This window comes from Dryas octopetala, chromosome 4 (genome assembly GCF_963921425.1).
Source record: "Dryas octopetala chromosome 4, drDryOcto1.1, whole genome shotgun sequence".
NCBI classification, from domain to species: Eukaryota; Viridiplantae; Streptophyta; class Magnoliopsida; order Rosales; family Rosaceae; genus Dryas; species Dryas octopetala.
Window position 1 is genome coordinate 7,460,991 of NC_141369.1, and position 24,289 is coordinate 7,485,279.

The 24,289-nt window shown below is 43.4% G+C and overlaps 1 protein-coding gene across 1 annotated transcript; it reads left to right on the plus strand.

Annotated features, from left to right (window-relative positions):
- Window positions 1-2,097: 2,097 nt before the first annotated feature.
- On the plus strand, window positions 2,098-19,298 carry LOC147286429 (chitinase 10-like). Its single transcript, XM_086240764.1, has 5 exons — window positions 2,098-2,116; window positions 7,289-7,332; window positions 10,082-10,488; window positions 10,884-11,248; window positions 18,961-19,298. The coding sequence occupies exons 1-5, from the start codon at window positions 2,098-2,100 to the stop codon at window positions 19,296-19,298; spliced, it is 1,173 nt and encodes a 390-aa protein (XP_086096890.1).
- Window positions 19,299-24,289: the final 4,991 nt, after the last annotated feature.

Consider the following 24,289-nt stretch of genomic DNA (forward strand, 5'->3'; position numbering starts at 1 on the left):
ATTTATATTAAAAATATTCTATAATTTTATTCTTAACAATTGGAGTTGGATGGTTAATTGGCCGGAAACTTTTGAGACTTTTCTCTCTCAGTGTCATTAGGCATTTGAAAAGAAAACTAAAAGGAAATGCTTGATTAGATGTATAGTGTAGAGGGATCTAAACTCTCATTTCAGTTTAGAAATGTTAATTAATTAGATTTTTCTTTTGGCACTAGAATTAAATGAAATGGGTTCATATCGAAACAAGAAATAGAAATACATATTGATAAACTGGAAATGGCAGAATAATTCTACAATGTTCACTAGAGATTGCTCAATATTAATTGTCCTAGATGTTCATAGTTAGTAGTTATTTATCACTAGTGATAATTAATGATCTTTGAAAGTACTCATAGTAAGGTACACCAGGTTCTTCTTCTTAAGTTATTTGGTTAAAAATCCCTTCCAATATTCTATCCAATGAATTTTCACAAAATGTGAAACGAATAGACAAAAGTTAGCGATTTCTTGTTTCTGCTAGCTGATGCTCCCCTAAAAAATGATACAAGGAATACTCTCCTAATTTTCGATGTTAGTTTTATAGACATTATAGGCTCATTCCTAACAGATTAAGTTTTTGGGGAATAGTTGTCTATTATAGCATCAGAACTCTTCTTGCAGGAGGTCCTAAGTTTGAAACCTCCAATCTCTATACCTACTTTGTTGGTTTACAAGGTGTTGGATGATATTGCATATATATGCTTATCTATGTCTGCATTTGTTTTCCTCTCCACGCACAGAGCTGTACGTGAGGGATTTGATACATTGTTGGCATATTTTCTAACAACTTAAGCTTTTGGGTCTAGTGGTTGTCTAAAACAAAAATCTAAAAGGAAAAGTAAAATCTGTGCAAGTAGGCATTTCGACCCATAGACTATGGAATCATGTGCTCCAATTAAAAAAATGCATGGTCTTTTGCTTCAATTAAATCATGTGCTTCAGTAGAGAGGTTAGTCCCTCATGGAAAGTAGTAGCAGAAGAAAAACCTAGTCGAAAACTGATCGAAATTGTACAACTGATTAAAATTATGTTGTAGAAGGCAGGTATATGTACGTTCTTATACCACGTCAAGCATTAACTTTTATAGAGTTGGATTTATATGAGCTATATATAGTTGGGGCTATATTATATAGGATTCAATCAGTTTGAGTTGAATTTTTCATTAATTTTTTAAATAAATTGCACTGAAAATCAATCGGAATTCACCACTTTGAAAAAATTTGAAGACAAGAACTAATAATGTGATTCTGAATATATAAGAGAATAACTTAGCAAACATGAATCCTATTATATGTATTCTGAATTCGAAATAATCACTAGGGTATAAAATTTGAAAAAATGTAGATGTTAAATTTCCTCTAAGGCAAAGTTTATGGTCATACATCTCTTTAATTGACTGTAGGTTAGAGCTTATTATTCTTAGATTTTTCCCCACTGATTAAGTTAAAATTCCCGAGTTGGTGGACCAAACACCTAATGGGTTAGGGCCTCTTACAAATGTTAACATCCCAAAATCTAGCATTAATTATATATGCAGCTTCAAGTAAGATAATTAGACTATTACAATTTACACTATGTTTGGTAGGAATATACATATATACTTAAAGATGACATATGCAGAAAAGAATTCTTGGGAATTCGAGGGTTTCATGAACAAAGGTGGAGCCAAGATGCCATTGAGATAACATCGAGACAGTCCAGATGGACCTGACACATTGCCAAGTAGTAGGAGTTTCTTAGGTAGTGTGTACTAGGTTAGGGTTAGGAGAATGAACTAGCATAACTTTCTTGACTCAGACTTTGTTGGAGATTTAAGAGATCAACCATTGTGTCCTTGGGCTTTTAATGAGCATAAATGAATGTAGATGAGGTGAAATGATCAAAATACCTTAGGTGTCTCCTTGGTCAAGTGTTATATGTTCGTGGGCAAATTTTATTTTTCATGTGATAGTCATACGTGATCGACCTCCCTCTCGCAGCATGTATGTGGAGCTCACATTTGTATGATGGAGGAACCCACATGTTTATTGTAAGAGGAAAGTCGCATATGATTGTCACATGGAAAAATTCCTTGCTGGTGGGCGACCGCACACTATTTAGTTGACTGCCATGTAGCAGTGGTAGACCAAAAATGCCCAATAGACCCCATTTAAGAAGTCAGCAGATTGAAAGAATACAAAGGTCCCAAGCCACTCCTGTATGGTTAATCATAGACTTCACTCAAGTGATTGAGCCTTCCGAATTTTCGAATTTTGAAGGCTCTAGCATAGAGTCATTGTGCTATCTTCTTATAAAAGGCAGAGTGGATCACAGCAGCAGAACATGATCTCTCATGGGAAGGGGTATATGTTTGGCCAGCTAAAGTTTATAAAGTTAGAGGTTTATACTGAATCTAAAATTAGAGATTTATAAAGTTGGCCAGCTAAGCAATGATGATAAACAAGGTGAGTGTAGTGGTAGAAGGCAGGCATTAGTTTTACAGAATAGGGTATATATGAACTATATATAGTTGGGGCTATACAATATAGGATTTAAATCCATTTGAGTTGTAAACAATGCAAGAGAAACTTTTAATAATTTTTTTAATAAATTTTTTTCTCAAATTTTCGTTGATACTAAGTGCATCAATACTATATATATTTATATATTTCACTGAAAATCAATCAGAATGCATCTGAATTCACCACTTCTTTGAAAAAATTTGAAGACAAGAACTAATATTGTGATTCTGAATATGTAAGAGAAGAACTTAGAAAACATGAATCCCATTACAGTATATTGTATTCTGAAATCGAAATAATCACTAGGATATAAAATTTGAAGACAATGTACGTAGATCTTAATTTTCCCTGAAGACAAAGTGAGTCTTTTATGGTCATACACCTCTTCAATTAACTGTGTAGGTTAGAGCTTTTGTATTATTTTTACATTTTAATTTCTCCACTGATTGAGTTAAAAATCTGAAACTTCCCAAGCTTGGTAGGCCAAACACCTAAAGGTTAAGGCCTCTTACAATTTTAGCATCCCAAAACTAGCACCATGCAGCTTAAATTAAGATAATTAGGCCATTAAAGTACGCTTGGTAGGAATGTATCATTAGGAGGATTCAGTGTTGGCAAATTTTATCTGTACTTAACTATATATGACATATGGCAACGAGAATTCTCAGGAACTCAAGGGTTTCATGAACAAAGACAGAGCAAAGATACAATTGAGATAGCATCGAGACAGTTCGCATGGACCTCACACATCGTCAAGTTGTAGGAGTTTCGTCGGTAGTGTGTACTAGGTTAGTGTTAGGAGACTGAACTAGCATAACTAATTTCCTGACTCAGACTTTGTTGGAGATTTAAGAGATCAACCATTGTGGCTCTGGGCTTTAATTTCATGAGCCTAAATGAATTTAGATGAGGTGAAATTATCAAAATACCTTAGGTGTCTTCTTGGTCAACTATTATATGAACGTACTTGGTACTTGGGACGGTCATATGAGACCTTCGATCTGTCTCATAGCATGTATGTGAGACCCACTTTTGTAGGATAGGATTCACATATTTGTTGTGAGAGAGAAGTCACATATGACTGTAAATATTCCTCGTTGGTGGGCAACCGCACACCATTTGGTTGACTGCCATGTGGCAGTGGTTGACCAAAAATGCCCAATAAACCCCATTTTAGAAGGGGTCAGCACATTGAAAGAAATACAAAGGCCCCAAGCAACTGGAACTTTCCAACTGCTGTATGGTTTATCCTAGAGTTATTGAGCATTCCGAAAAATTCGAATTTTGAAGGCTCTAGTATGGAGCCATTGTGCTATCTTCTTATAATAGGCAGTGGATCACAGGATTGAGGTAATTAAGCTTGGGTTCTCTCCTCTTTGTTTTGTTTCTGCTATTTGTGTTTGATTGGTCATTAACCATGCATCAGCTTTGCTGGACATAGAGACTCACTTACATAGCTGATGCATGTTTGGGTTTCTTTTGGAGAACTTGTAATTTACAGTCCAACTTTCAATGTTCTTAAATGGTGTATGGTGTAACTTGTATAAAAGATAAATCTTGGAGAAGAGATTACTTGTACCCCTGTGATGTGTAATCTTGCTTTTGAGTTTTCCATCTGTTCTCTAATGTTGCAAGTAAGATGCAGTATAGATAATCATTCAACTGGAAAGACATTTTTTTTTTCTTAGTTCTTGTTTACTTAAACGTTAGAAAAGAAAAAAAAAAGTTTCTTATAGTTTTGAGTTTTCAATTACTTTCTTTCCCATCCTTTTCAGGGTATGCTGCTACAAATGGAAGGTAGTTGATAAGGAAAAAAATACGAAATGCAGTCCTTTTTCTCTATTCAGAAAAAAGTGAGATTTTTGAAAGAAACTGAAGAATTTTTTGAAGGCAGTCTCTACCATCACCATGTCCTCTGCATGAACGAGGGGGGTTGGGGTCTGAGGAGCCAATTCTTGGGGCACAGCCTCCTTTTTTACGAGCGCTTTTTCGCAAGAGACCTGTGTCATTCAGCTCTACCAAATATCAACATTGCATTTCTCATTTCGAAACAAGTTACATTACTTGCTTAAGCCGCATCTTTGCAACAATTTAAAATTGGGATGCCTTGAATCAATGTTTTACATCTTTCTTAATTTGGTGAAACAATAAAGAGAGGCAGTCAACAACAATAATAGATGCACCAACTATTATTTTAATTTATAATCACCCACTGATGTGATATATGACATGTCAGTTTTTTACTCATAAATAAATAAAGTCTAGAGTAAAACGATCACATCAGTTGGAATAAGGGATTAATATCATTTTGCTCCTCAGACTATTGCACTTGTATCAATTTGCTCCCTAGACTTCTAATTTGGAAAATTAAGGACTCTGACTTTTTTAATTTTGCCAATTGAGGTTCTTCCTTCAATTTACACATTTTTTATCCAAATATTTAAGGGCAAAATGGTCCCTTCCATTTAGATCTTATCATTTTTTCCTTATGCATCATTTTTCATTTTTTATTTCTCGCTAAATTCTGGTTGATCATCTTGACATTTTAGATGAAAAATGTATAAATTGACGGAATAACCTTAATTGACAAAATTGAAAAAGTCAGGGTCCTTAATTTTCCAAATTAGAAGTCTGAGGAGCAAACTGATATATGTGTAATAGTCTGGGGAGCAAAATGACATTAATCCCTTGGAATAATATATAGTTGGTGACTCTAGTATTACTTGAGAAGTCAAATACTGTATAACCCAACTCAAGCTAGCTGTAAGTACAATTTTTTTAAAATTTGTCTCATTTAAGTAGAACCTTTTTATTTTGGCCTATTGCCTTCCAAAATAATAATATTTAATATCGGCCTCAACATAAAAGAGTTTGTATAGAAACATGTACGCTCAAGAAGACATCCTTTTGTATTTTTGTGTGTAGCTTACATGTATATGAGATTTAAAAATGGGTTAATTTATATATTAAGTACTTCAAGTTTACTTCAAATTTCAATTTCATATCTATTATTTAAAATCTTACAATATTATATTTTAGGAATTAATGTCATTTTGCTCCCCAGACTATTACACATGTATCAGTTTGCTCCCCAGACTTCTAATTTGGAAAATTAAGGACCCTGACTTTTTCAATTTTGCCAATTAAAGTTATTCCGTCAATTTATACATTTTTCATCTAAAATGTCGAGATGATCAAGCAAAATTTAGCAAGAAATAAAAGAGGAAAAATGATGCATGAGGAAAAAATGATAAGATCTAATTGGAAGGGACCATTTTGCCCTCAAAGATTTGGATAAAAAATGTGTAAATTGACAAAAGAACCTCAATTGGCAAAATTGAAAAAGTCAGAGTCCTTAATTTTCAAAATTAGAAGTCTGGGGAGCAAACTGATACAAGTGTAATAGTCGGGGGAGCAAAATGGTATTAATCCCTATATTTTATCTTTCCAATTCATTGCAATGTGATATCTCTATCAGTATAACAGTTAAAGAATTCGTTAAGTGCTGGCGTGCAAGGATTAATTTTAGCTAAGTACCTCAAGTTTACTTAGAATTTCAATTTCATACCTCGTGTTTAACGTTTTACAATGTCATACCTCATCTTTCCAATTCGTTGCAATGTCATACCTCCATCAAAATGAATGACCAAGCATTAAGGTATATGTTAAGTGTTGACGTGACTTTTACTCCCACTATTTTTATGACGTGGCACTTACTTGTCAATTAATGAATGAGTACCTGCCAAAAACCTGCCACGTTGATTCTGACTAGATGCCATGCAGTCTGACAACATGCTACATCATGTCAAGTGATATGACAACGAGCTACATCATGCCGGCCACATGGCATAAAAAATAGGGTTTTTTTTTTTAAAGTCCATTTTTTAAAATTTACTATTCATCCGGCCCAAGCGCTACAGTAAAATACTGTAGCAGCCCACTTTTTAAAAAACCGGTGCTACAGTAACAGCGCTACAGTGTTTTTAAAATGCCATTTTTCCCTTTTTTTTTTCTTTTTTTTTTCCATTTCAGTACCAATTGGTACATAAACTACCCAAAAAAAACAAATAATAATTTATGTATTTTCATGTCATAAACATATTAAATAATAACCAATATAAAATACAAAAAATCAAGATGAAGCATCCATAATCTTTTACGTTTTAATAGTAAATATAATTGTTACTATCGAATAGTAACAATCATCTATTGCTACTGCCGGGCAGTGGCAATCAAGTATTATCATTGTTTGATAATAACAATCACTTATTGCTACTGTCTGGCAGTGACAATCAGAAATTGTTATTATTTGGTAGTAACAATTACCTATTGATACTGTCTTACAGTAACAATCACCTGTTGAAGATAACTAATATATCTTGTTATTGTCATACAATAACAATCACCAAAATTCAAACCATAGAAAATTACAAAATTCAGAAAGTAACAATCACCTGATTGCTACTGTCACACAGTAACAGTCACTTGATTGCTACTGTCACACAGTAACAATCACCTAATTGCTACTGTCACAGTGGCAACTATTATTTCTTGCCACTATCGAACAATCATTATTCTCATTGTTCCAAAAAGAACCCAGAATCAACATACATATACAAATCTTATGTATTTTTCTAACATAAACACATAAAAAACAAAAAAACTTAAACAAAAATCTTTATCTTCTTCTTTTTTTCTATTTGCTGAAGCAGACATGTACTTCCTTTTTTCTTTTTTTTTTTATGAAGTTGTCATGTGTCTTCTTCTTTTTTTCTTTTTTGTTGAAGCTACCGTGTGTCTTTTTTTTTTTTTTTTTCTTTTTAACAATAGCCACTGTCAAAAAAATAGCCACTGTAAAAAAAAATGCTATTTAACAATTGTCACTATCAACTGTCACTATTAACAATCATAACCCCACTTATATATTGTTACTGATAAGCATTAACAACTATAGCCTCACTTACATATTGTTATTGACAAACAGTAACAATCATAGCCCCACTTACATATTGCTACTGACAAGTAGTAACAATCATAACTCCACTTACGTACATATTGGCTATAAAATGAATATGATATATTCTACTAACATAACTAAGATGCATGACATAACTATAAATGATTTGAACAATATATAAAATTTCCAATAATATATCTTTGATTCCTACCACCAATACATTGCCACCTAAACAAACATAGGCATGACTACAGAATTCCAATCAAGGAAAAGTCAAGAGAAACAAACCTCCCCTGCCATTGAAACACAAACAATGAATTACTCAATAATGATAACGAAACACCAATATACAAGTAGTTACACAAACTAATACTATAGATAAGTAGTTACACAAACTGCAAGTACAGAAGCTAATGCCATGTTCTACCTTTTAGAAACTCAATTCCTCAACATCATTTAATAATCATTACTTTCATGGCTTAGCATACAAACCAATCATAACAATCTTAATATATCACCATGGCCTGGAGGTATATGCTTGTATCATATATCAAGCTGCATATCACCATGGCCACAACCTTGAAATAAATTGGAAAAAAAAAAATTAATTAAGCCCCACCTATTCTATTCATCAGATTAAACACTGTAAAATTATGCAAAGCAAAAGAGCTAAAAACGCAAAAAGAAACTGCACAAAATTAAGTTACCTGTAAAATGAATACAGAGGCATACTCATTGTATACAGAGGCCAATGATGGAATTGTTACCTGTAAAATGAATCTTAGATAAGTCTCCAACATGCATGACCTTGGAAACATAAAATCAAAATAATGTATCCAAACGTTCAGTGGTGTGCAATCGATCTTCATCAACAAAAGTGAGAACTTCTCATCCACAGACAAAATTAATTGGGAATGTGAATTTTCGAGTACCATTAATTACCTGATTCTAGTTAGCAATATATGATGTAGAATAAAGGCAACAGAACATAAGTTTCAATTACAAGGGGGAGAGCGAAGGAAATTTACAATGAAACTTTTTCTTCAAATGAAAGTTTGTATTAAGAACCTGCAATTGCAGACATGGACTTGGATTGTGGCATGTCCATCACCTTTGCCACCTGAAATTGGAGTCCCAAAATCTGAAACCCTAATTCAATGGCAGTGTAGGCCATGTTCCAAGCTAAGCTGAGAGAGAAAAGAGATATAGAGATAGGAAGAAGAGACATACTTGTGAGGTGGGGAGTGAGGAAGGAGGTCGATCTGGAGTTGCGGCTTCTGCTACCTTTTTCTCAAAGTGAAGGGAGGATTCTTCGTGGTGGTTTGCCGAAGAAGGGCACCGAGATCGATCCAAGCAGAGGCAACGATAGTCCGATCGACGACGGCAACGATGGTGAGTCGCCAAAGAAGGGAGCAGCGGCAAAGCTTGCAGACGGAGAGAGGGAGATAGAGATAGAAGGAGAGAAGAGAAGGAGACGGAGAGAGAATGACGGAGACGGAAGAGAGGACAGGTTTGGTATAAACTGGGCCTCCTTCAAATATCAAAAAAGGACATGGGTCTTAAAAGTATTAAGTGTCAAAAAATGGACTTTATAATCATTAACTTTAAAAAATAATTAAAACTCTGAAAATAATTGTTAGACCATGTGGCGTCCGGTCAGAATTGACTTGGCAGGTTTTTAGTGAGAACTCATTCTTCAGTTGACAAGTAAGTGCCACATCATAAAAATAGTGAGACCTGTAAAAGTAACATAAGCACTTTACAGATTCTTTAATGGTCATACTAACAAAGGTATGACATTGCAACACATTGGAAAAAAATAAGATATGACATTGTAAGATTTTAAACAAGAGGTATGAAATTGAAATTCTAAATAAACTTGAGATATTAAACTAAAATTAATCCTTGGCACGTTAGAATTAATTCTAAAATTAATTCTTTAACATATATGTTGACAGAGGTATAACATTGCAATGAATTTAAAAGATAAAGTATGACATCACAAGATTTTAAACAAATGGTATGAAATTTGAATTTGAAGTAAACTTAAGGCCACTAAACTAAAATTAACCCTAATACACACGTATACAAGTTTAAAATAAGGTACCACACTACAACTACGAGATACTTAATTCAGACATACGGCCGGCCAGTTCTTTAATATTATCCCTTCTATATCAAATAAATGCATATATAAATATACTCTCAATCTCATACTTTGAGAAGTGGCTATGTGGAGTGCCAATTAGGCCATCATAATAAGAGACTGTTTAAGTCTCTAAAATATTAGATCTTTGACCTTGTATGCGTAACTATTGCCCTTTTCATACCTTATAAAAATCAATATGGCCTCTTCATTTACCTTGGAAAATGATTATGGCATTTCATTAATTAAAGGGCTATTTAACTTACTCCTATATACATTGCGTGCTAGCGAGGAAATTAAGTAGCACATGAATGCACCTCATGATCCATGGCAGCAGTACTCAGCTCATTGTCTTCTTCAGTCATCATCTCATTCACCTTCTTTTGCTTCACTAATTATTGTTTTTTGATCTCCATCAATGCGTAATGGGGAGCTGAGGCTCGGGAGTCTCATCATCATCGTCATCATCGTCATCCCATTCCCATCTCGTCTTTGATCCGAAAAGAGCTTTTTGAAACCTTGTTTCTACACAAGGATGACAATGCATGCCCTGCCAAACACTTCTACACCTACCATTCTTTCATCAAAGCCGCCAAAAGCTTCCCTAGGTTTGGTACCACCGGTGGGTTAAGAACAAGGAAGCGCGAAATTGCAGCCTTTCTTGGTCAAATCTCTCATGAGACTTCAGGTGGGTGGGCTGCTGCACCTGATGGACCATATGCATGGGGTTTGTGCTATATAGAGGAAGTGAGTCCAAAGAGCGACTACTGTAACTGCAACACCACCAAATGGCTGTGCTATCCGGGTAAATCTTACAAAGGAAAAGGACCAATTCAACTATCTTGGTGAGTTCATCAATTTAGAAGTTTACGTACTCCATAAGTCACAACAATATACCAAACAAAAAAAAAAACACAACGAAGCGATCTGTATACCAGCGATCGATCAGTAGAACAACATATTGATCGATGGCAAGAAAACAAAATATCCTCTTTAATTCATAACCGATTTTTGGCCCCAAATGAATTGGGTTCTCACTTACTTAATATCTACAAATAAATAGAATAAAAATTGCTACATGGCTACTGTTTTCTGAAGAAAGTGTCCAATTTAGTAATTTAATCCAAATTTTCATTATTCTAAAACTAATTAATGTAGTTGGTTATTAAAGAAAATGTAGTTACATTGTACTCCCACATATAGAGTTCTAATGCATGTTTTGAGTTGAAATTTTGGTCAGGAACTTCAATTATGGCCCGGCTGGCAAAGCATTGGGGTTTGATGGGCTTAAAAACCCTGAAGTGGTAGCAAATAATTCCTTAATTGCATTCAAAACGGCTCTATGGTTTTGGATGACTGAGCAAAAGCCGAAGCCCGGGCCCTCTTGTCACAATGTCATGGTTGGAAAATATGTGCCCACAGAAGAAGACATGGCAGCTAATCGAAGAGCTGGATATGGGCTGGTTACTAACATAATCAACGGTGGAGAGTGCGGAATATCCAATGATCGACGAGTCAATGGTCGCATTGGTTATTTCAAAAGATATGCTAAGTTGTTTAATGTTGATACTGGATCTAATGTAGATTGTGAAAATCAAACTTCCTTTCAATGAATTTCCCATTGGAAGCCTGATGAAAGATTCAAATTCTCTTGTTTTACTTGACTTTCAATTGTATTAGTTATTTGTGTATTACAATAAAACTATACTTTCGCAATAAAATAAAAAATCAAGAGTTACTATTATATCTTCAATTTTTGTTAGAGTTCCCATTTTTTTTTTTTCGTTTGCTAATTATACCCCACTTATTAGTTGAATGAAAAGACTAGTTTGGCCTTTTATCAAAGGACAATTGTGGATGTTTGTGGATAAACCCACACCAATCCAACAGCCAACCAGGGCCGGACACGTGGCTGGTCAGACCTGACTTCAGTGTTTGACTTCCCAGCGGTCGGACTTTGACCTCCACATCATCACTGCTCAGCACTTCCTCTGCCAGCTCAGACCGGGTCTCCATGTCGGGTCCTCCATGTTCGGTCCGAGCCGAACCGATGATCTTCCAAGGGATTGAGTGTCCATCTTTCCACGGTCATCTCGGTTCAGCTCGGCTCGGCACTGAAGTGACCTACTTTCGAGTTCTGGCGTCGGCCAGTTAGAGCTCGGAGGGACCCCTATCTTTTGGGTCGGCTCGGTCTGGAATCCCATGTCCGATCCGATCACGCATGGACTTCATGCATACGCATAAGGACATCTGCTCGGTTCGGCTCGGCTCTCCGCCGCCATTCCCAGGAAGATCACGATTGGGATGAACCGCCACACATAAATGCATCTGACACAAAATCCTCTGACAGATGGAATATCCTGCCTGCATCCCTGACTATTGGGGGAGTTTGTCTGAACCTTCCAACCTTGCATTTAATGGAGCATTCAATGCAGTATTGAATGCTGAGGAGGTGAGTAGCTGTGCATGCAACTAGTTCTGACCAAGCGCGTGGGTCACTGGCAACCATTCATTCACATGCAGGTAACTTACTCATCAAGACCTCCTTTGCTTATATATATCAAACTCATGTGTGCAAAACGAGATCTATGAATCCATCTACAGAAACACTTACACAAAAATTCCCACTCACCAAAGAGCATACCCAACTTGCTGAGAATAACCCAGAACATTTGCCTTGTTCTCCTTATTCTCCCAAGTTCATCTTTTGTTCTTCCTCACCTATCATCAAACACCACCACTGATTTCATCATCGGAGTGTGTTTGGCTGGTACCACACCGGTCCATCTCCTTTGATCTTGTGTTTGTCTACAGGAAGATCCCAATCAACATTTACATCATCATCCAGCAGGGCTTCGGATCAGCCAAGTCATCATCTCTACGTTGTTGCATCTACCTCACGAGAATTTGCATCAACAGATTGGCGCCGTCTGTGGGAAGATCGACTTCAGCCGTTGTGTTCATCATCGCAAGTGCTAAGCTCTTCCTTCACACAAGTCATCATGGCTACCATCTTTCGTGACAGCAGTTCTTCTTCAGGAGCGTCTCAGAATGATGGACAACATCAGCCTGAGACACCTGAGAAGATGAGGGGAGCACATTTCCCCAGGACACCAAAACCCAAAGGTCCCTCAAAAATTCGGGCTGCTCACAAACTTCTTAAGGAGAGCCAGCGACATTTAGCCGCTGAGAATGCACTCCTGAAGCAGAATAATGAGCTACTCGCAAAACAGGCCGAGCTGGCCAGAGAACTTGCACGCCATCGTGCTCAGCTCGAGAACAGTGGGGGATCAGGTTTCCGTTCGCGCCAGACCCGAGCCGAGCAGGAGGTCTTCTCACCGTCTCCTTCTCGGCAAAGCACCCCAGCCGACGTGGACGACCGGTCGGCTCGGCAAAGCGCGGATCACATATTTCCGGGCTTCGAGGACATGCCTCCGGCTGAGCAGGCCGAGTTCTTGAAAGCCCACCGCCTCCTCCAGCAGAAGCAGGCGGCCTTCAGGAAACACTCTCCCGAAGGTCTGGGAGGAGACCGTGCCGAACCGGGCACGGATCAACGACCTCCAATCCGATCCAGGTTGGGGGATGTCAACCCAACTGGTTCGACTGAACCCAGGGTGCCAGTCAGAAGCAGACTTGGTCCCACCGCCAGTCAAGGCCCCTCCACATCGGACACTTATTCGGGGAGACGATCCGCCGCGGAGCGATTGGGGGATACTATGGTCATGTCCGACCGTCGTCCACTCAGTGAAAGGATCACCCGCCAACCAGTGAGCGAGAGACTCGGTGATCGAACCGAGCGCTCGGGGGAGAATCAAGCCGAGCCGACCACTCCCGACGTGGAAAATTTGGTCCGGACTCTGGTACAAAACAAAATCCGAAGCGTCCACGATCGGCTCGGCCAGGTCGAGGTCTCCAGGGGGTATACCGGTAGAGCCGACCACGGGGAAGAGCTTCCCCTCCCGTACACCAGCAGAATCATGGATGCTGAGGTCTCCCGGGACACCAAGCCTCCCAAGATGGATCAGTACGACGGAACCAAGGATCCGTACGATCATCTTGACAGCTTCAGGTACGCCATGGAAGCCCGCCAGGCGTCTGAAGCCACTAGTGCCGAATCTTTCCTTCAACCTTGAAGGGATCGGCTCGGGGTTGGTTCCGGACCCTCCAGCCCAACTCCATCGACTCCTTCTCCGACCTTCGGAGAGCCTTCCTGGCGAGATATCGGGTTGTATCCGAACGACTCTACAACTTGAACGATATGTCGCTTATTAAACAACAGGAAGGGGAAAGCCTCAAGGCCTATCTGATCCGCTTCAACATCGAATACACGAAGTGCGACGATTGCGACGACAGATCGGCTAAGAACGCCCTTATGCAAGGTCTGCTCGCCGGGGGACTCCGCTCCCACCTGATGAGGAACCCTCCTTCTACTTATGATGAGCTTTCTGCTGAAGCCACTAAGTGGGCGCGGGCTGAGGAGTGGGATGCCCAGGTGGAGGCCCTGAATCCCAGGCCGACCTCAACCAAGAGGAAGGAGGGAGAGGTTGCAAGCCTCAAACCCCAGGTCCAATCCAAGAAGACCAGGACCGAGGAACCACGCCAACTTCTGGGCAAGGGGCCCAAGTTCATCCAATACACGGAGTACACTCCCCTCAACGCCGGTCTGGAGACGATCTTCTCCAAGGTCAAGAACCAGCTCCCAGTTGCAAGGGAGATCAAGGGACCACCCCTAGACAAAATCAGGGAGGGCGTCTTCTGCAAGTATCACTCCAATCACGGCCACGTCACGGGTGACTGCTACGCTCTCCGCGACGGAATTGAGACTCTTGCACGGGCGGGCAATATCAATCAATTCCTGGCCGGCGGACCTAGGGTACTCAAGGCCGCGCCGAAGAAGCCCACCAATACCATCGATGTCAGGGATGCTGTGATCGGATCAATTGGCGGGGGCCCAACCTTCGTGGGAAGCTCGAACCGATCCCAGAAGGAGTATGTCAGACAGGCGGCTCAAGCTCACGAGTCTCTGTCAATCCAAGCGGGTCAGCCCAGCACTTCCAAAAGACAACGGAAAGACTGGGCACCGGTCACCTTTGAGCCGAACGAGGCGAGTGAGATCATCTTCCCCCACTATGATCCGGTCGTCATAGTGGCTGAGGTGGCCGGGACTACCATTGCACGCTCCTTCGTCGATGGGGGGAGCTCAGTCAACATCCTCTACCACTCTGTGTTCGCGCAGATGGGCATCGGCGAGGATAAGCTGGAGACTGACACTCCCGCCTTGGTCGGGTTCGGGGGAGAAGTGGTTCAGCCTCTCGGACACATCTACCTTCCCCTTTCGCTCGGGAAGGGACCGATCAAGAGGACTTGCATGACGTACTTCATCGTCGTCAAGCGGCCGTCAGCCTACAACATCATCTTGGGCAGACCAGCTCTGGTCGACCTCGACTGTATCGTCCACTACGCCAACCTCCTCATCAAATGTCCGGTGGGCGACGACTGCATTGTCATTCAGGGAGACCAGTGCTCGGCTCGGTCTTGCTACGCCGCTTCGATCAAGCAGAAGGGTCAGCTGCCGAACTCGCAGGAACTTGACTCCATCGCCGATTCGGGCAGGTGGCCGAGGGCGGAAACATTCGACTTCACTTCCGAGCCGAACCCAGAATCTCGGCCCCTTCCCGCCGAGGCCTGGGAAGAAGTGCCGATCTCGGACGATACCCCGGATCGGCTCGTCCGAGTGGGGACTCAGATCAGCCCCGAACAACGTTCTGCCATAATCGACTTCCTCCGTGCCAATGCGGAAGTGTTCGCCTGGTCTTATGATGACATGTCAGGCATATCGTCTGACGTGATTACCCACAGGCTGAACATTGACCCGGGATGCAAACCGGTCCGTCAGAAGAGGAGGTCATATGATCCGGTTCGATACGCCGCCATGGCTGAAGAGGTAACCAAGTTCCAAAACAACGGGTTCATCCGGGAGGTCAACTATCCCGACTGGCTTGCCAACATGGTCATGGTAAAAAAGAACAACGGGAAGTGGAGGATGTGCGTGGACTTCACCGACCTAAACAGAGGTTGTCCCAAGGATAGCTTTCCCTTGCCCAGAATAGATCAGCTCGTCGATGCAACAGCAGGACATCAGCTCCTCAGCTTCATGGACGCCTATTCTGGGTATAATCAGATCCTCATGCACAAATCCGACCAGGAGGGCACATCTTTCATAACTGATCGCGGCATGTACTGCTACAAGGTCATGCCCTTCGGTCTCAAAAATGCCGGAGCCACCTACCAGAGGCTGGTCAACCACATGTTCAGATCTTCCATAGGCAAATCCGTAGAGGTTTACGTGGATGACATGCTGGTCAAAAGCATCAAGGCGGATGATCACGTCAAGGACCTCGCAGACATGTTTGGAGTCCTGAAGGAGTATCAGATGCGGCTGAACCCAGCCAAATGTGTCTTTGGGGTTCGGTCAAGAAAGTTCCTTGGCTACCTGGTCAGCCAACGGGGAATCGAGGCCAATCCAGAGAAGATCCAGGCTTTGATCAACATGAAGTCCCCAAGGACACGCAAGGAAATCCAGAGTCTGACTGGAAGAGTCGCCGCCCTGAACCGGTTCATCTCGAAGTCCACTGACCGGTGCCTCCCTTTCTTCAAAGCTTTAAGGGGAGCAGGGAAGGGCATAGAATGGACCCCCCAATGCGAGCAGGCCTTTCAAGACCTGAAAAGGCACATGGGGGAACCTCCCATATTATCCAAACCAGAGGAAGGTGAAGAACTTTTTCTCTACCTCTCCGTCTCTGACTCGGCTCTCAGCTCAGTTCTGATGAGAGAGGTCGGCGGTGTACAACACCCGGTCTTCTATACGAGCCGAGCCCTCGCCGATGCCGAGACCAGGTATCCAAAATTCGAGAAGATGGCTCTCGCCCTGGTCAGCTCGGCTCGGAAATTAAGGCCCTACTTCCAGGCTCACTCGATCGTCGTCTTGACCGATCAGCCGCTCAGACAAATCCTGGCAAAGCCCGAAACTTCGGGTCGGCTCATCAAGTGGTCAATCGAGCTCGGTGGGGACTCGATCTGATCGGCCCTATGCCGAAAGCGAAAGGGCAAGTCACCATGGCCGTAGTAGCAGTCGACTACTTCACCAAGTGGGCCGAAGCCGAGCCCCTAGCCACTACCACGGCCGAGCGGATGGAGACCTTCGTCTGGAAGAACATCATATGCCGGTTCGGCATGCCGCACACCATCATTGCGGACAATGGCAAGCAGTTCGACTGCAACAAATTCAGGAGTTTTTGTTCACGTCTGAACATCAACTTACGCTTCACCGCTCCTTACCATCCGCAGTCGAACGGACAGGTCGAGGCCATCAACAAGATCATCAAGAAGACCCTCAATACTAAGCTTGATAATGCTAAGGGGAATTGGCCTGAACTCTTGTCAGAGGTGCTTTGGTCTTACCGAACTTCCTACCGCAACTCCACGAAGGAAACACCTTACGCATTGGCATTCGGAACTGACGCTGTCGTCCCGGTCGAAATGGGGACTCCTTCATTCCGGACCGGTACATACAATTCCGAGACCAATGACACCGGACTCCGGCTCGGCCTGGACATAATCGAGGAGAGGCGAACCGACGCCAATCTCTGCCGAGCCGCTTACCAACAGAGGGTAGCCAAATACTACAACCAAAGGGTCAGGCCCAGGAGCTTCGGATTGGGCAGTCTCGTCATGAAGAAGAATCCCCTTGCCGTCAAGGAGAGCTCATTCGATCCGAACTGGACCGGACCATACAGAATTACAGGCATAGTCAAGCCTGGCACTTACAACTTGGCCACTCTGGCTGGGAAGCCTCTCAAGCATAGCTGGAACGCTGAACACTTGAAGACTTATTATCAGTAAAAATGTAGTTAGGATCGGGGACTGTCCGACCTAACACTCATTCCAATCAATGAAAGGATGAACACATTTTGACTCATCTTCTTCTTATTTTTCGAAGAAAACACTGGGGACTCTACTCCTATACACTTTCAACAAAGAGGAAAGATCTAAGTGTTTCCTTCGAAAAAATAATAAACCCATGTGCCGAATCGAAGTGCCATTTTCGGCCCGACGCTCGGTACATTACAGACTCATCAGGTCTATAAACTCATGTGTCGAGCTGGCGCGCCACTTTCGGCCCGACGCTCGGCATATTACAGACTCATCAGGTCTATAAACTCCTGTGCCGAGCTGGCGCGCCACTTTCGGCCCGACGCTCGGCATATTACAGACTCATCAGGTCTATAAACTCATGTGTCGAGCTGGCGCGCCACTTTCGGCCCGACGCTCGGCATATTACAGACTTATCAGATCTATAAAAATTCCTGTCCGAGCCGAAGTGACTTCCTACAGTCCTAACGTTCAACAGGATATTTCTAAAAGAAAAATATACACTCCAACCAAAACTTTCATTGTGCATGCCGAGCCGATCTGAAAGTAGGTTTGAATATTTTTCTCAAAAAACAAAATTCCTAAACATCTCAATGGGTATGCCGAGCCCATCCGGGATCAGTGGGTTTTTAAATTCCTGCTTATCTTCCATATGCTTATCAAACTTATCCGAAGACAAGTTATTCATTTCATTTCATTGCGATCGGTATGCCGAGCCGATCTCAATATGCCTTTGTTTTTAGCATGAGTGTTATTTTTTCATTATCTTTCTTACCCATTTTTACTTGTTTTTGTCTCTAAGTTCCATGTCCAAGCCGAACTGACAACAACTTGTTTAAAAAAAAAGAAAATACTGATAAAATTAAACAAGGTAAAATCAAGTACAGATTGTTCCAAAATCAATTAAACCCGAGCCACACTTCGGCTCGGGAACAAAAACAAAAACAAACAAAAACATAAATCATGCAGATCGCTCGGCAGGCCCCTCCAGGATCGGCTCAGTAGACTCCTCGGGCGTCTCCTCGCCGAGCTGCACCACCTCAACCCCGTCGATCTGCATCTCAGCGTTGGGATCCGATTCAGGGACTGGGGGGATCGGGGTCGGCTCGCACTCAGGCAGCGGAGGATCCTTCGGAGTCGGCTCGGCCGCTGATATGACCGCCTCGGCGGGGGCTTGACGATCAGGAAGAGGAAGCTCGTCCTGCTGACTTCCCTGAGTATCCTCTTCATCATCGGACTCGCCGAGGAATGAGACATCCCAGTCCGGCCTCTTCGACCGGATCGCCTCCAAAAGCTCCTGATACCCTTCAAAGTGGGCATCAGCCAGCGCTTGGACACTCGGAAGCCCAGCTCGGCGCCGAGACTCAGCCGCCCTTCGTTCGGCCTCCTCAACATCCTACTGGAGTTGGTCGACGAGTTGCCCCAAGTCAGCCACTTTCTGCTCCGAGGACACAAGCTCCTTCCCGAGCCGAGCGACCTCCACCTCTTTCTCGGCCAGCTTGGACCGCAGACCCGCCGACCGCTCGCGCTCGGCCTTGATCGCCCGCTCGGCCTCGGGCATCTTCTTCCTGAGCTCCTGGTTCCGCTCCCGAAGCCTCCCCATCTTTACCTCGGCCTCGACGGCGGCATGGGCAGATTCAAATTGCTTCAGGGCGAGCTGCAAAACAACAAAAGATTACTATCATTAATCCGAACCGAGCGGATAGACATAAGTCCGAGGTGAAAAGAACTTACCAACATGGCGTGGCGAGACGTGCTTAGGGCCTTCTGGCTGAAGCTCGGCTCGTCCTGACCGGCCCAGAGCCCCTCCAGTATCTTCGGCGTTATCACGCGCTTGAGGCCCGTGACAAACGGCTCGATGGAGGGGTCTACTTCCACCGTCTTTAAAGATGCCGAGCCAGACGCTTCGGCACCGGGACCACTGGGCTCGGCCCGAGCCCTTTTCTCCACCCGAACCTCGGTCTGGGGAGCTTTCCTCTTGTCTCCTTGCCGAGACGGCCTCGGCACAGAAGGTCCGGGCTGGGCCGTCGCTGCGACGGGAGCCTGGACCGGCTCGGCAGGGGCCCGCCCCGCGGCCCTCCTCTGGACGCTCCGAGCTGCCTTCTTCCTTAAACGGGCCTCCAGCTCGGTGGGCGCCATTCCCCTCTCGGCTCGAGGATTCCACCTGGGTACGAACTAGGAGATCCCACTCGACCTGATTTGGGTTTCCCCGAGCAGGAACTTGGTCGACAAGTATTCCGGGGGTGAGCTTCTCACTGCGGCGATCTGATCCCTGAGTTCGCCCCGGAGTTTGTATTTGTTCCAGCTAACTGCAAAAAGAAAACATGAAGAGTCAGTTTCAAAAAAAAAAAAAAAAAAAAAGCAAAAATAAACAAGTCACTCTCGAATCGGCTCTCCCAGATATCCAGTGCCCACCTGGAATCCTAAATGCTCTAGGAACCCGAGCCGGAGTGGCACTGCTCGGATCGGCGAACTCCCAATCCCCAGAGACGAAGAAATATCTCTTTTTCCATGTCTTCTGGGAGGAGGGATTCCCGCCGAAGAGTGGCCCCGAATATGCCTGAAGGTTGTAAAATCCGAGCTCGCTCTGCTTCGACCTCAGCGCGTAGTTGCAGAAGAGAAGATCCTTGTCTGGCACACACTTGTGCACCTTGTGCCACAAAATGTGCATAGACAAGATTATTCTATACACATTTGGGTTCAACTGGTGCGGCGCCGCGCCGATCGTCGCAAGCCAGTCCTGCAGGAAGGGGTGCAGAGGAAGCCGAACCCCGTTCTCGAACATCTCGGGGTACATTGTCACCCATCCTGTTGGGGGTCGGCTCGGCTTCTCTCCCCCGATCGGCAACCTTGTCAGCACGGATTCGGGGACTGAGTACCTATCCCTCAAATCCCCGAGATGATATTCGGTCATCTCATTGGGGATCTGATCGGCCTTCCACGCCATTTCCTCGTAGAAGTCCGGGTCGATCGGACTCCCCGTCACCCCCTGGGCTGAGGTCGACGCCTCGTGACCCCGGTCCCTTTCATCTGAGCCCGAGGTGAGCCTACTCGGGACGGTTGCGATCGGCTCGACGTCAAGGGGTTCCTCGTCGTCACCTTCGGCCACCCCTTGTTCCCGATCAGAACTCAACACTTCGGGGTTTTCCTGGTCCCCTCGAGCTCGGCGTTCCTCGCCTGGGTTAAGATCCAACGCCGAGCCGACCTCATCCAACTCCTCAGACAACCCGTCCCAACTCGCCTCACCCGCCGGTGGGCTTCGGCTCAGCTCGGCGTCACTATCCCCTCAAATGCCTCTCCCGAGCCGAGCCTACCACTCGAGTCACTTGTTGACATGACAAACACTTTTCTCACCCTCTCTCTTACCTTTTTTGGATCAAAAAGCACTTTCTCTCAAGAACTCTCAAGAACACACACCCAAAACCCGAAAATGCAGAAAACTCAAAAATGAGGAGAATCACTTACTGGTTTTCCTCCGCCCAAAGTCTCCGCCCCTTACACACTCGGAACCACCTCGTCCACGACCGTGTCTGGTCAAAATTCGGGATCGGACAACCTCTCAGATTGCGGTGAGAGAATGAGATTCGCAGGGAGAGAGAGGTTTTGCAGAGGGAGAGAAAGAAAGTCTGGAAATGAAAGTGAGGGAAGAGAGAGAAACCACCTCTTTTATACCCCCATGCAAACCGATCTCAGCCCTTCATTTTTTGGCGCTTCAAATCCCAGATCTTGACACCTGTCAAGCATTCAAAATACCCATAAATGAGGTGACCCTTACGTTCCCCCATGCAGAAACCAAACGTCCCTTCACCTGCCCCCAAGATATTTTGGCCAAACACAAGTCATCACCTGTTCGGATCTGCAGGAACGTTGACCTGTTGGGTTCGGCTCGGATCGAGCAACATACTAATCTTTGGGGAAGTCTTTTCATTTCAACTTCCAATCCACCACTGCCTGCTCGGATCGGAAGCTGGGGGACTCCTGTTTGTGGATAAACCCACACCAATCCAACAGCCAACCAGGGCCGGACACGTGGCTGGTCAGACCTGACTTCAGTGTTTGACTTCCCAGCGGTCGGACTTTGACCTCCACATCATCACTGCTCAGCACTTCCTCTGCCAGCTCAGACCGGGTCTCCATGTCGGGTCCTCCATGTTCGGTCCGAGCCGAACCGATGATCTTCCAAGGGATTGAGTGTCCATCTTTCCACAGTCATCTCGGTTCAGCTCGGCTCGGCACTGAAGTGACCTACTTTCGAGTTCTGGCGTCGGCCAGTTAGGGCTCGGAGGGACCCCTATCTTTTGGGTCGGCTCGGTCTGGAATCCCATGTCCGATCCGATCACGCATGGACTTCATGCATACGCATACCGATCACGCATGGACTTCATGCATACGCATAAGGACATCTGCTCGGTTCGGCTCGGCTCTCCGCCGCCATTCCCAGGAAGATCACGATTGGGATGAACCGCCACACATAAATGCATCTGACACAAAATCCTCTGACAGATGGAATATCCTGCCTGCATCCCTGACTATTGGGGGAGTTTGTCTGAACCTTCCAACCTTGCATTTAATGGAGCATTCAATGCAGTATTGAATGCTGAGGAGGTGAGTAGCTGTGCATGCAACTAGTTCTGACCAAGCGCGTGGGTCACTGGCAACCATTCATTCACATGCAGGTAACTTACTCATCAAGACCTCCTTTGCTTATATATATCAAACTCATGTGTGCAAAACGAGATCTATGAATCCATCTACAGAAACACTTACACAAAAATTCTCACTCACCAAAGAGCATACCCAACTTGCTGAGAATAACCCAGAACATTTGCCTTGTTCTCCTTATTCTCCCAAGTTCATCTTTTGTTCTTCCTCACCTATCATCAAACACCACCACTGATTTCATCATCGGAGTGTGTTTGGCTGGTACCACACCGGTCCATCTCCTTTGATCTTGTGTTTGTCTACAGGAAGATCCCAATCAACATTTACATCATCATCCAGCAGGGCTTCGGATCAGCCAAGTCATCATCTCTACGTTGTTGCATCTACCTCACGAGAATTTGCATCAACAGTGGACAAATGACATGAAGAAATTTATTTTCATTTGCTCGTTGTACGGTTGTACCCCATAAACTCATCAAATATATATACCCACTCATCTTTTTCAACCAAACTCTAAGTAAACCCTAAAATAACCTATGGCTCACAAACTCTCAAATTTCCTTATATGTTTGGTGGTTCGCTACTAATAAATTAATCGAAATAATTACTCTGGACTACACTTTACTTATTGTTTGTAACTTGTAATACACATATTGATAATATTTAACAATTAGGTCACTTTGAGAGTGGATTGGTTACCCATTTCTTGGTACCAGTTTGGTACCAAACTTTCCATCTTAGCCATCTAAGCAATCCAATGGTTGCTAATTTTTTAATTTTTTCAAAACACTCTTAAACTCTCTCTCTCTCTCTCTCTCTCTCTCTCTCTCTCTCCCCCTCATTTATGAAATTTTTCTTCTCTCTCATCACTCTCTTTCTCTCCTCGAGCACTCTCTCTGTTCTCTCTCGCTCTCCCCCGCTGCTACTTTCCATGCCGATGTGTGTACGCATATGGCCATGGATGGCGACGAGACGACCACCCCTGAGTTCCTCTCTCTTCCCACTTTATCCATGTGAACTCAGAACACCTAGCAACCCCTAGATTCGATCGGAGCCCCAGCATTCACTCTGATCCCAACCTTGTCGCGACTTCCCACCACCTGGGTTTTGTTCCCAAGGATACGATGAGTCTTCCCATAGGTTCCGATTGCTTAGCAACCCACCATAATCAAAGGATCGAAGCTACAAAGGTCGGCAGCCTTTTCGGCGAATTTGGTGACTTAAATTCAACGTTTTAGCCTCTAGCAACGAGGGAGAATGAGAGAGAACACACAAAAGCTAAAGAACAAGCCAAGTTCCTTACTAAAACAACGCCTAGAGAGTTATTGGGGCAGCCAACTCCACCCCTGTGCCTTCCTTATCAGTAGCAGGTTTTAAATTTTTTTTAAGCTTAGTTTCTGAAATTACAAGTGAAAATGTGAAAATGCGAAAATGCAGTTTCTGGAACTGCAAATGAACTGAAACTGCATTTTATTAGAGTTTCCGACTTGCAGTTGTAGTTACTAACTGCAAGTGAAATTGCAATTTATTGGAGTTGCAAACTTGCAGTTGCAGTTACTAATTGCAAGTGAAACTGCAGTTACTAATTGCAAGTGAAACTGCAGTTACTATAGATGAAACTGTAGAGATTGAACCTATTTTTTTCGTTGTTGCTGTAGCAGTTGTAGAAAGATGCTTGAGAGTAAGATGAACACTTTTCAGTTTGGTAAAGTTGAAGAAGGAGATGGATTTGGCCAAGAAAAGGAGATTGGTTTTGGGGTATTTGTGTAGTTGGGCCGGTGAAAAGTGTGTGTAAGTTAATAGAAATAGATTGGTGTTTTTGGTTAATATTTTTCTTTGTTAATACTTTATAATTAACGGACTTTAATAAATATATGTAGTGTTTGGAAGCACACCATCGAACATTATTGTTGATGCTCAAATGTGGTCGAGCAGTCAACGTCCACCACAAGATCGATAACCTGGTTTTGATCGATACTGTTCAGTGTTTTGTGGATATTGGTCCACCTCATTCCCTATTATTTCTTTTCATGGAACTGATTGGGCCTATAT